Raw genomic sequence first — 12,719 nt, 5'->3', positions numbered from 1 at the left:
GTCCCCTGACCCCTTTCCAGCCTGGGGCTAAAAACGACCTGAAATCGTCTGGAGTGCCTTGGCCATGGCCAATTTCAACCACAGTGCTTGCACCCCCATGTGCCAAGAAACCCGGTTTTCCCAGCACCTCCTCCTGCCCTACTCTTCAGCATTAATTGGGGTGTGGTGGGAAAAGGGATATCCCACATCAGGCCTCCCACTCTTTGCAGCCAGAGAAACGGATCCTAGCACCCAGTTTCCAGGACCTGCAATCTGGGGTGTTCCAATCAGGTGCACTGATGGGCTGCTCCTGCAGCTCAGTGGGGTGGAGACAGGGAGGGACCTCCAGATTACAAGAATGGGACAGGCTGACCTTCTGAAAGTGCAGCTATAGGGGCTGTTCCAAGTCTCCTGCTTTGTTCCCTAACATGGAGACCCTGACCTCAGGAACTAGTGAGGGTTGGTCACACAGCCTTTCTGGACAGCACTCAGACCCCAACACTAGCCTTAATTTGCACCCAGACCAGCTCCTCCCCATAGTCCCAACACGGCTGCTCCCACTCCACACAAGCCCAGAGGGCTTCTACCTGTAGTAGTGCTGGAGAAAAGCCCACCAGCCGGCAGGTCATCCATCCCCAAAAGAATGATGTATACACCCCATTCCCCAACACTGCTGGGACAACCTTTTGCCACTTTCATCTCCACAGGGTGAGAGGTGAGAAATTCCACTTTAAATTACTGACATAGAATGAAAAGCAACATTTCGGGTGGGATGACGCTTTTGGTGGGATGTTAGTGCCCTAATTCTTTTTGGGGGTCTCCCTCCAGCAAACAAAGCTCTTTTCTCCAGGTCATGGGAAGGAAAGACCACAGAAAGGTGGCTCAGCAGTCTTATCTATGCCACCCCCATTCTGGGTTGTGAGGCTGCTGGCTGCAGCTGGTGGGACAAAGCCTTGGACAGACGGGTGGGGATGCGTCCTGGGATGCAGACTGGTCAGCACAGACTGACTCTGACACCCCCTTCTCCAGATGGCTCTATTAGACTACCCCGTCTCAGATTGTCTGAGTGTTCACCCCCACCCCTCTTTTGGGTGAAGGGTAAAGGGTAGCTCTGAGGCCCTAGGCTGAGGATGGAGAGGTTGTATCACAGACCATGGCTGGGGGGATATGAGGTGCCACCTGTTTCCAAGGATGAAGCTCCAAGCAAGGCTAGTAAACAACCTAGTCTTTTATTTGCACAAGGCCGGCTGTTGCAAGCACTGAGGCCCCAAGACTTCCAGAAGGGAAGGGGAGGGGGAGCAAACCACTCTGCCTACCAGGTGCTGCCTGCCCCATCCTGCTTCCTGCAGGAGGTGGGAAGGGAGAGAAAATGGACATCTGCACCATCAGGTATCTCCCCAGTTTTCAGCCACTATAAATATTCAGTTGTAGAGGAAGAAACTGAGGCACACAGATCCCCCCAGGCTTCTACTTGCTAGTCCAAGGTTTAACTTACCCCCTCCCCTCATCTCTACCCCCAGCAGAATGAGCTGTAAGCAGCCTGGGGAGGGTCTCAGGAGCCCATCTGGTGGCCTGTGGAGGGGGGCAGGCCAGCTAGGGTCAAGGGCTAGGGGTGGGGGGAGCAGAAGGAGGGGTGTGACTAGAGGAGCAGCTGCTGGCTGGGGGGAGTCAGCACTGAATAGGGGACCCCAGCTGGGGTTCCATACTGATAGCAGTGGGGGACAGGCAGAGCCCTCAGCTGTCCAGACAGGGAAATTGAGGCTGAGAAGCCTCCAATCTTTAGGTAGGGAGGGGCCTTCCTTCAGCTACTCAGGTCCATTCATCTTCCCCATGAAGATGCTGGCTCTGGGGCTGGAGCACCTTGTCAGCGGCCACTCCATGTTTAGAAGGAGGTACAAGGAGTGGAAGGCAGCCAGGTCACCTGGCCACAGAGCCTCCTTCCACTCTTGACAAACCAGAGGGGCACCCTCCCCCATCACAGCTGCTGGAAAAGGGAGTGCTGGGCTCTGGTGCCTGTCTGCCTTCCCCTGCTCACGTGCTTGAGAAAGGCTCATTTTTAGCACCTGGCCTCTTTTCCCTGCCTGGAGGGAGCTTGGGGGACAGAGCAGGGAAGAAGACAGGCAAGGGGGACAGGGAGACCTGGAAGCAGGGCCCAAGGGGATGTCTGATTGCTTCGTTCTCCCCTCTAAGGGTGCCCAGGCCCAGAGAAGGGCCCTCAGCCGCCGTGCAGAGTGGAGATGAAGAGGACGCTGTCCTGGTCCTGAAGCTGATAGTCCAGCTCACCCTGGTGCGGGGCAGAGGAGAGCGGGAGACCCTCAGGGCTACCTTCCCAGTTCCACCCCAGGAGTTGGGAGAGCAGAGGCTGAGGACTGGATGCTCTGGAAGAGACAGACTGTACCAGAAAAATGGGTATCCTATACCTCAACCTGCAAATCTTCAGGATAGAGGGGTACTCCCATGTCCCCAGCTACCCATCCCTTCCTCACCTGGAGTGAGACACTCCAGCAGCCTCAGTGTGGGGCTGGAGTGGGGTGGAGGATTACCCAGCCACTCTATATGTGCCTGAGAGAGGCCCAAGGCTTTCCCACTGAAGCAGCAAGAGCAGGGGCTGGGGGAGGGATGTCACCCGAGGTACTGACCAGTAGCTCCCAGTCGGCATCGTTAATCAGCACCAGAATTCCTGGCCGCCTGTGGGAAAGATAGTGGTGAGTAGCAGGGAGTGAGAGGCAAGAGGCAGTAGCACAGAGGAAGAGAGGCTGAGAGCTTTGGGCTTCAGGAGAGTGTGCTGGGGAGCCTTCCTCCTGGGGTCTGGCTAAAGATCTCCCAGGAAGGGGAGGCTGGTCTGAGTGTGAAGGAAACCAGGTCAGACAGTCATGCATGGTCTTTGTAGCCAGATGGAAAACGGGTGCAAACGCCAGCCAGCACCACCACTCAGACCGCGGGCAGGTCATTTTGTTTCTGAGTATCAGGTTCCTCATCTGAAAATGGGATAAGTGATAGTGTCTGTCCCACAAGGCCTATACGAAAATGAAATCAGCTGATATGTGTGGAGTTCTTGCCACACTGTCACGGTAATCATTAGTGGGACTTTTCAAGGGGTCTAACCTTACTCTCGTTAGCCCTGGAAAAGAACTTCGGCTTTTTTTAGGCCTTTGCATGCCCATCCTGGAGAGGAGGCTGTTTTGCCTCTTCCGAATCAGTTGCCACATGGCAATGTTCATGTGCAGTCCTGCCTGGCATAAGGCAGCGTAGGTCAACATTTGTCAGGCAACTTAGCCTGGCTCCCACTAGTAATGGCCCAAGGAGTGCTGCTGGCCTTAGAGGTGGCCTCCAGGACCACTGGACTATGACCTGAAGGAGGGCTGATCCCCTAGGACCTCACAGTGACCTGTGCTTCGAGGCAAGCACGCGAGCGTCACAACTGCACCGGCCATCTTTCACAAGGGGGACTGGCCTTGTTTTAGAAGTAACTTCTTGGCAACTGGAACCTGGTCCTTTCCAAGGAGACTGCTCTGGGCGCCTATGAGGTGTCCCCAGTGAGTGTGTGCATGTGCATGGGTGTGTGCACGCACAGAGTCAATGACTCCTTGGAATTCTAGACCTGTGCTGCACCGTATGGTAATCTACTAGCCACGTGTGGCTATTTAAATACGATAAAATAAAATAGAATATTTAGCTCTTCAGTTGTACTAGCTACATTTTTTCCTCAGCACTTTCTGTGTAGAGAGTAACTGAGGCCCAGAGAAGTGAAGTAAGTCGTCTAAGGTCCCACAGCAAGTCTGTGGCAACCAGAGGGCAGAATCCAAGTTTTCTGAGAAATTCACCAGGCTCCTTTCATCTGGGATTTTAAAAATCCTCAAGAGTTTGGTTTTAGTAACAAGAAAACTGAAAATAGATCTCAGACTATTTTCTGGAGGAGTCAGGGAGGAGAAAGGGGAGAACCAGATTGAGAGAAGGCCAGGACTGAACCTGAGGGTGGGGGCTCAGATATCCGTCCCTCCCTCCACCCCCTTCAGGGAAGGGAGGAATGGGACTCACACGCTGTCTCCCTGGATGAATAACTCTGGCCGCTCTTTTAGCAAATTCTTCTTGATCCAGACGAGCAGGTTCCGGATGTCCCCTGGAGAGGAATGCACAGTACAAACTCTTGTCAAACTCAAATGACACCTGTCCCCCCAGAGCCTTGCCTGGCCCAGAAGGAAATACACATGGGGTTTAGAGGGCTTCTTTTAGACCAGGCTAAAAGATGGCCCATGAACGTGTACATTCCAAAGGTGAGGAAACAGGTTAGGACAGGCCAGTGACTTGCCAGGTGGATCTTCAGAGACAGCTGCACATGGCACTGCTGAAGTCCTGGAGAAGAGGCAATGGGATTTACCTATAGTGGAGGGATTCAAGGCAGATGGTGGGAGGACTGTCGCATCTAAAGGGTTATGAGACAAGCCCCTAACCACAAGTCCTGGAAGCCAGTCTCCAACTGCCATGGCTGGACTTCTGAGAGGACTCTGAAGAGCCCCCGCCACCTTTATCTCTCCAGCCAGTCCCAGATGGGAAGGATTCGGCTTTGCTCTTAGAGGGGTCTGCATATATTTCCCTTTGTGAGGGGAAAAAAACAATTGCTGAGCTGATAACATCAGTTAATTTCCTCTGGCAGAGAGAGAGAAGGATCATTCACCAGCCAGGGATGCTAACAAATCCCTGCTCTACTCCCCTGCCACCACCCCACGCTTCCAGAGCCCTCCAGGCCAGTGGTGGCCAGAGATTTGGGTGACAGGGCCTCTCCTGCTCAGCTAACACTGAGATCTGCCTCCTTGTGGTTCTAGGAGAGCCACCAGTCTCTCTGTATGTCATGCGGAGGCTCAGAGTCACCTGTCTCCAGGGTCACCTCTCCTTTCCTAGGGGCAGCAGTATCGAGCCACAGCACACAGGAATGTGGTTCTATAAACAACTCGAAGCCTATGGTCCTCAACTGTCTGCCCCTGAAACAGGGCCATTCTCCTGAGGCTGCGGAGTTCCTTCTCATTCCCTTAGATGACTTGAGGATAAAGGTCCTAGGGAGACAACTTGCTTCTGGGAAGCCAGCAGAGGGGTTGGGGTTAACCACCCCCATCCTGAGTCAGTATCCACAGGGGTCTGCTGTCCTGGACGAATGCCTGAGACAAAGCTCAGGGCTAAGCTGGAGAAGGCCCAGGTGGGGCCTTGGTTTTCCTGCCTGGAGTCCAGAGTCCAGGAATGCAGGCAAGGGAGAGGCTGCTAGGACTCAGGGAGACTTTGCTTTGCCCCGTCCGGGACCACAGCATGGCACACACACAGCCCCAGCCTTGGGCAGGGAGTTAAGACACACTGGCTGGCACGCGTGCCACCCTCGCTCTGACAGGCCTGCAGCCTGGATGGTCCACTTTGCTCAGTGCCAACTTGCCTGGATCGTATGCCAGCAGAGCACAGGGCCACGGGCAAAGTGTCCATGGACTGAGACTGCCACCTTTCCATTTTAATGTCTCCTTTTAAACAAAGCAGATCAGAGTCTTCATGGTCCCTGGAGCAGGCATGGGATGGGGAGAATGCTGCCTCCAACTAGCTGCAGCCCACTCGGACTCCTGGCTGGGTTCCTCCCTGAGGTCTGGGTTTCAGAGGTTTCCCCTTGGCTCTGAATCCCCTTGGCCTCCATCTTGGCACTGTCTGGTGGGCCGCCAACCCATACATCTTGTGGCCGCTCGATAGAGCCACCGGGGTCTGACACATCCATCAGCCAGCCCTGGCGGGCGGGGGTGTGCCTGTGTGTGTGGAGGCGGCGAGAGGGTCTAGGCAGTGCCTGGCCTGCATGGAACCCGGACTCAATTAGGAGACAGTCCTGGCTCCCTCCAAAGGGAAGGTGCTTCTGCTCTAGTCTGGATAGGCCTGGGGGTGGGGGAAGGGCTAGTGGTCATGGTGGGGTCATCCGAACGATGGCACCAGCATGGAGTCCCAGAGGGATGAGCTGGGGGATGAGTCTGCTGCCCGGTGCTGGCTCATTTATCATGATGCTCCTATTTGCTGAGGTCACTCCCTCCTTCTTCTGCCCACCCCCCACCCAGGCCTGCCCACATTTTTGATAGCCTGTTACCATGGTGAGGCTACCGCATCACCACCCGTATTGTTCCCCCATGCCTGGATTTGGGGTGGGGAGAGGGGGAACTCATGGCTCCCTTCGCAGGATGCAAGGGCCACTCGGCCTGGCCTGAAACACACCCCCAGGGACATCTTGCTAGGCTTGCAGAGGCACAGACAATATGCAAATAGCCTCCAAGCCAGATGGTCGGCTTCCAAAGGCGCCCAGGGGAGGAGGAAGAGTTAAGCAGAGTCAGGGGCTGGTGGCTTGGGGATGGATGGCTCTGGGATAGATGAGGGCTGGAGACTCTCACTTTCACCTTCCCACTCTGTGTCCTCTTGTCTTCCTTCTCCTACTAGGGGCAGTCTCCCTCCTGGAATCCCATGTGATCACTCAGGAGACAAATATTTATTGAGCAGCTACTATGTGCAAGGTGCTAGGGAGATGGTAGTGGGCAAGAGGGGCACAGAGCTCCCTACCCTCATGGAGCTGGAGGCCACCAGGAGAGACACACCATACTTAATTGGTTGTGACAAATGCTATCTCCTTCATCTGGGATCAGGAAAGGCCTGGCTGAAGATGTTAAACAGTGAAGCTCAGGTCTGAAGGATGAGTGGCGTGGGAAGCATTCTGGGCAGAAGGATAACACATGGGAAGGCTGGGGCAGGATGGCATGGGCAGGTTGAAGGTAGAATGGAGAAGCTAAGAAGCTCAGCGGGAGATGGGGCCAGGCCTTGAGAACAGGCCTGCTCTCGTAGGGGCCTCTCCCTCCTAGTGAACCTCAGCTGTATCTCCTAGGGATGTGCTTCCTGGGAACCAGGACCCACTGCCCAGGCCTGTGCTTCCATGTGTCTCTGACGTGACACTCGAATCACAATCCGACTCAAACGTATGGCACTACCATTACCATTACTTGAGTGGACAACTGGGGAGGTAGGGAGGGAAGGAGAGAGGAAGAGATTAAAACCATGGACCTTGGAGTCAGACAGGCCTGGTTTTGAGCTAGACTCCATCACTTCCTAGTTCTATGACCTTGGGTAAGGAATTCTTGGAGCCTCAGATTCCTTTTTTGTAAAATGGCCTCAACTTCCTTTTTTTGTAAAATGGGGATGTTAACATTGTCTCATAGGGTCATTGTGGGGGATAAAATAAGACGATATACACAAATCTCTCAGCACTGTAACCTGCATATCAATGCTGTAATTACTCCAGGATCCAGAGGAAGAACCTATACCCCTCGCACTCTCTGGGTTTCTGCACACTCTGCCCAGTGGTCTGGCACCCCAGCTTTAGAGGGCAGGGCAGAACCAACCATGAATCAGATAGTGCTGGGACTGGCTGGGGTTTTCTGTGGCATCCAGTATCTTCCCATCAGAAGCTGGAAAGGGAATAAGGGGACGGGAAGAGTAGTGAGGGGTCCTAGATACTGACCTTCCTTCTATTTTAGATGTTTGAACCCACAAGATGTTGGGGTTGGCTAATGCTCTCAGGACAACCCAGGTGGAAGGAATGACACTCTTTGAGGCTAGAGATGCTGGCAGCCAGGCTGCCCCTGGGCACACAGCACCAGAGGAGGGAGACGGGCACCTAACACAAGGTTTCCAGTGCAGGATGCTTTGGCACCTGGCCTGCCCATCGGGGACAGAGCAGGTGATGAGAGCTACTGCTCTATGATGGAGTGGTTGAGTTCTGAGTCTACATCCAGAGGACCTGTGCTGTGTGCTCAATGGCCTTGGCTGGGAAATCACTTCACCTTGCTGCCTGGGTGTTATCCTCTGACAAGCAGGGACAATAATCCAAATACCAAGAGCTGCTGAGGATTACATAAGGCACAACGCCCATGGCAGGCCTGGCAGTGTCACACACACAGGACACGCTCAACAGAAGGCTGCTCTGAGCTGTAAGCCCACAGTGACTTCAGATTCCTCATCCTCTGGGCTCCAGTACCTTCTAAAGGCTGCTGCCAAAGGGAGGATACCCGTTGTGGAGAGCACCGACGCAAGCTCCACCAGAATCCCTCCCCCCAGTGGACTTGTCCTACTCTGGGGGACACTGACTGCCCACTGTGGGAGAGCCCCAAAAGGTGTCAGCCTCAGCCTCGCGGGAATGAAAGGGAACAACCTCAAAGTCGTATCTGATACTGACCCTCATCCAGCCTGTCTTTGAACACCTCCAGGGACAGGAGGTCAGCTCCTCTGTGCAGCGGCTCTGATTGTTAAGAGCTTCTTTTCTCCCAAGTAGAAATCTGTCTTCCTGTCATTCCCACCCACTGGGCCTGAATGGTCCACGGGGACCATGCCAACAAATGTACCCCCTCTTCCCCAGGATGGCCCTTCAGATATGGAAGAAAGGATCCCCTAAGTCTTCTCTTCCACAGGTTAAACCGCCTCTGTCCCCACCAAGTCCACCAGGCTCCAAGACAAGCTCTTCGGGGAGCCCACCCCAGGCCTCAGTTGAAAAGGAAAAAGAAAGAGCTGGCAAGGGGGGAGTAACAGAGGAGAGGGGGTGGAGGGAACATCAGAGGGGCCATTTACAAGTGAATGGGGGTAAGAATGGAGCAGTTTGTGGGCTAAACTGGCCGCAGAAGGAGGTTTACAGATGTGCGAGGGGACCTCCTCATTGTTTAATTAAGCAGAAAGTGGATCTTTTCAAAAGCAATTTTGCACAGGGACTGGGAGGGGTGTGGGGAGGAGGGAGGTGGAGAGGGGATCAGCAAACAGGCCCTGAGAGCAGAGAAAGGAACAGCTGGCCCCAGAGAGCCTGTGAAATGCATGCTAAGCAGTTTAAAGCACCCAGGAGCTCCTGCAGCTCCTGCCCTCCCTCACCAGCCACTCTTTAACGCAAGTGGAACAAGCGGAGGGGCACAATGGCAGGGCAGGGGGAGGAAGACAGGCAGGGAAAGGTGAGGCGGCCAAGTCTACTCTTGGGGCCTGGGCAGGGGGCCTTGGGTCAAAGGGATGCTTGAGTCATAGAGACCAACTCTCAGCAACCGCAATACCCTAAGTTGGTGGGTGCCTGGCTGGCCCGTTTCAGGAAGATGGCTGTTAAGACATCCCTCCTCTCACATAGCTTCTTACTGGGTCAGCACACTCTGCTTCACAGAATTGTGTATACTTGGATCTTGAAGAAACTTTTCTTATAGATGTCAAAGAGACAACCAGCTCAGTAATGTACAAAACGAGCCCGACTTCCCATCTAACAGATGGGGAAGAAAGAGGCTGGCAGGCATAAGTGATGAGCAACTGCGCGGTCCAGGCTTCCTCTCTCCCAGTCTCACTCCCTCAGGCCTTTTGCTCATCATTTCTCCCAAAATGACTGGGTTGGAAGCTCTCCCCTGGCCTAGGAGCCACGAGTTCCCTTGTTTGTGAGGCTTGTCACATTCCGAAATCTTACGGCTGCTATTATTTCTGCTGGAACCTCCAAGACTCGCTTGGCCAAGTGGCAGCCCCTAGGCTGGGAAGGCTGCCAGATGACATATCTGGGCACGGACTTGGGGGAAGGGTAAGACTCTCCTAGCAGCACCAGGCCCCTGACCCCCAGCTGGGCTCACATGTGCCAGGGTGAGGCCTGGCAGCTGCTAACCAGCTCTGTTGGTGACCTAGGTCACCAACCTAGGTTACCCTGGGTGTGCTGTGTGACACATGCCTCTGGGCACAACAGGAACCAGGTGTAGGGACTCACAGCCAAGGGACCAAAGACTAAGTGGGCCACTGTGCCTTCCCTCCCACTCCCCTCCTTTCCTCCCAGAGTGGGGATAGGCCCCTGCCTGTTTCCTGAACAGTGCCTGGAAGATGAGGGATAAAAAAATCTGAGTCCCAGCCCAGCCTTCCTACTTGGGTAACTCTGGACAGGCCTCAGGTGCCTTCTTCCTTCTTTTTTAGGGGTCTCTTTTATCTCTTGAGGTTATCACGAAAGTTGAAATAAGTAGCTGTTGAACTCATGAATAAATTAAGGAAAGTGTAAAAATTGGAAAATATAAGATGTTAGAGTGGGGCCGGGCGCAGTGGCTCATGCCTGTAATCCCAGCGCTTTGGGAGGCTGAGGCAGGCAGATCAAGAGGTCAGGAGATAGAGACCATCCTGGCTAACATGGTGAAACCCCGTCTCTACTAAAAATACAAAAAAATTAGCCAGGTGTGGGGGCAGGCGCCTGTAGTCCCAGCTACTAAGGAGGCTGAGGCAGGAGAATGGCGTGAACCCAGGAGGCGGAGCTTACAGTGAGCCAAGGTCACATCACTGCACTCCAGCCTGGGAGACAGAGCAAGACTCTGTCTCAAAAAAAAAAAAAAAAAGATGTTACAGTGATTCAGGGAGCCTCTTGGGCTAGATGGTGATGGGGTTAGTGGCAAAGTGCTAGGACTCTGAAATTCAGTGGCCTGAAAGCTAGTTCTGAATCCCAGCTCTGCTATTTAAATAACTATGACTTGGGGTGAGACCCCTAACTTCTCTAAATTTTGGTTTCTACCTTTTATTTGTTTTGTTTTTTTGTTTTTGAGATGGAGTCTCGCTCTGTTGCCCAGGCTGCAGCGCAGTGGCGTGATCTTGGCTCACTGCAACCTCCACCTCCAGGGTTCAAGCGATTCTCCTGCCTCAGCCTCCCGAGTAGCTGGGACTACAGGTGCCCGCCACCACACCCAGCTAATTTTTTGTATTTTTAGTAGAGACAGGGTTTCACCATGTTGGCCAGGATGGTCTCGATCTCTTGACCTCGTGATCCGACCACCTCAGCCTCCCAAAGTGCTGGGATTACAGGTGTGAGCCACCGCGCCTGGTGGCCTTTTTTCTTTTTGAGATGGAGTTTTGCTTCTGTTGCCCAGGCTGCAGTGCAGTGGTGCGGTCTCAACTCACTGCAACCTCCGCTCCCTGGGTTCAAGCAATTCTCCTGCCTCAGCCTCCCAAGTAGCTGGGATTACAGGTGCCCGCCACCATGCCCAACTATTTTTATATTTTTAGTAGAGAAAGGGTTTCACCATGTTGGCCTGGATGGTCTTGAACTCCAGACCTCAGGTGATCCGCCTACCTTGGCTTCCCAAATTGCTGGGATTACAGGCATGAGCCACCACACTCAGCCTTGGTATGTTACCTTCTTAAAGAGACCTCTGGTGACCACCTATTAGTCCCATCCAAGTACTCTTGTTCTCCTCATGCCAATTACTAAAAGTTGTAATGATGCAGTTATACATTCATTTGTTTACTTGTTTATTCCCTGGCTCCATTCCCATTACATTGCTAACTCTATAAGGGCAAGGACCATATCTATTTTGCTCACTAATGAATATCCAGTAACTTAGTACAGTGATCGCACAAAGAGGGCACTAGACATAGATTTGCCAGCTACATCAAAGAATAAAGTACTTTTTTTTTTTTTTGAGACGGAGTCTCGCTCTGTCGCCCGGGCTGGAGTGCAGTGGCCGGATCTCAGCTCACTGCAAGCTCTGCCTTCCGGGTTTACGCCATTCTCCTGCCTCAGCCTCCCGAGTAGCTGGGACTACAGGTGCCTGCCACCTCGCCTGGCTAGTTTTTTGTATTTTTTTTAAGTAGAGACGGGGTTTCACTGGGGGTTTCACCGTGTTAGCCAGCATGGTCTCAATCTTCTGACCTCGTGATCCACCCGTCTCGGCCTCCCAAAGAGCTGGGATTACAGGCTTGAGCCACCGCACCCGGCCATAAAGTACTTTCTTATTTTGAGAAAGGGTCTGACAGCCTCAGGTCTGTTGCCCAGACTGGAGTGCAGTGGCACGCTACTAGCTCACTGCAACCTCCACATCCCGGGCTCGAGCCATCCTCTGACCTCAGCCTCCCAAATAGCTGGGACTACTGGGATGCACCACCATACTCAGCTAATTTTCATATTTTTTGTAGAGACGGGGTTTCACCATGTTGCCCAGGCTGGTCTCAAACTCCTGGGCTCAAGCGACTCACCTGTCTTGGCTTCCCAAAGTGCTGGTCACTGTGCCCAGACAAATAAAGTATTTTCTACTGTACCTGACAATGCTGAGTACTCAGTCAATGAATGAGTGAAATGGGGCTTGAATTATGAGAATCTGTGGGCCAGGCAGTGGTTCATGCCTGTAATCCCAACACTTTGGGAGGTTATGGTGGGCGGGTCACTTGAGGTCAGGAGTTAAGAGACCAGCCAGGCCAACATGGTGAAACCCTGTCTCTACTAAAACTTACAAAAATTGGCCAGGCATGGTGGCACGTGCCTGTAGTCCCAGCACTTTGGGAGGCTGAGGCGGGCAGATCCGAGGTCAGGAGATCGAGACTATCCTGGCCAACATGGTGAAACCCTGTCTCTACTAAAATACAAAAAACTAGCTGGGCGTGGTGGCGTGCGCCTGTAGTCTCAGCTACTCGGGAGGCTGAGGCAGGGAAATCACTTGAACCCAGGAGGCGGAGGCTGCAGTGAGCTGAGATCACACCACTGCACTCCAGCCTGATGACAGAGCAAGACTCTGTCTCAAAAAACAAAAAAGCATACAAAAATTAGCCAGGTGTGGTGGTGCCTGCCTGTAATCCCAGCTACTTGGGAGGCTGAGGTGGGAGAATCGCTTGAAACCAGGAGGTGGGGGTTGCAGTGTGCCGAGATTCCACTACGGCACTTCAGCCTGGGAGACAGAGTGAGACTCCATTTCAAAAAAAAAAAAAAAAAA

General features: G+C 53.4%; 1 protein-coding gene across 4 annotated transcripts in view; it reads right to left on the bottom strand.

Moving 5' to 3' along the window:
• Window positions 1-1,187: 1,187 nt before the first annotated feature.
• The window catches only part of URM1 (ubiquitin related modifier 1), a 21,679-nt gene continuing 10,147 nt past the window's right edge, over window positions 1,188-12,719 (bottom strand). For 2 of the 4 annotated variants that reach the window (XM_017848189.1, XM_017848190.1), the window contains 3 exons: window positions 4,018-4,099; window positions 2,619-2,667; window positions 1,188-2,371 (listed from right to left, as the gene is read on the bottom strand). In XM_017848189.1, the coding sequence (XP_017703678.1) occupies window positions 2,195-2,371; window positions 2,619-2,667; window positions 4,018-4,099 (308 nt within the window). In that variant the 3' untranslated portion in view covers window positions 1,188-2,194. The remainder of the gene's footprint in view (window positions 2,372-2,618; window positions 2,668-4,017; window positions 4,100-12,719) is intronic. The other 2 variants (XM_017848191.1, XM_017848192.1) reach the window with 2 other exon arrangements.

The sequence above is a fragment of the Rhinopithecus bieti genome, unplaced genomic scaffold (assembly GCF_001698545.2).
Source record: "Rhinopithecus bieti isolate Rb0 unplaced genomic scaffold, ASM169854v2 scaffold_29388, whole genome shotgun sequence".
Classification (NCBI taxonomy): Eukaryota; Metazoa; Chordata; class Mammalia; order Primates; family Cercopithecidae; genus Rhinopithecus; species Rhinopithecus bieti.
The sequence above is the reverse complement of the archived record's forward strand: the minus strand, read 5'-3'. Positions and strand labels throughout refer to the sequence as shown.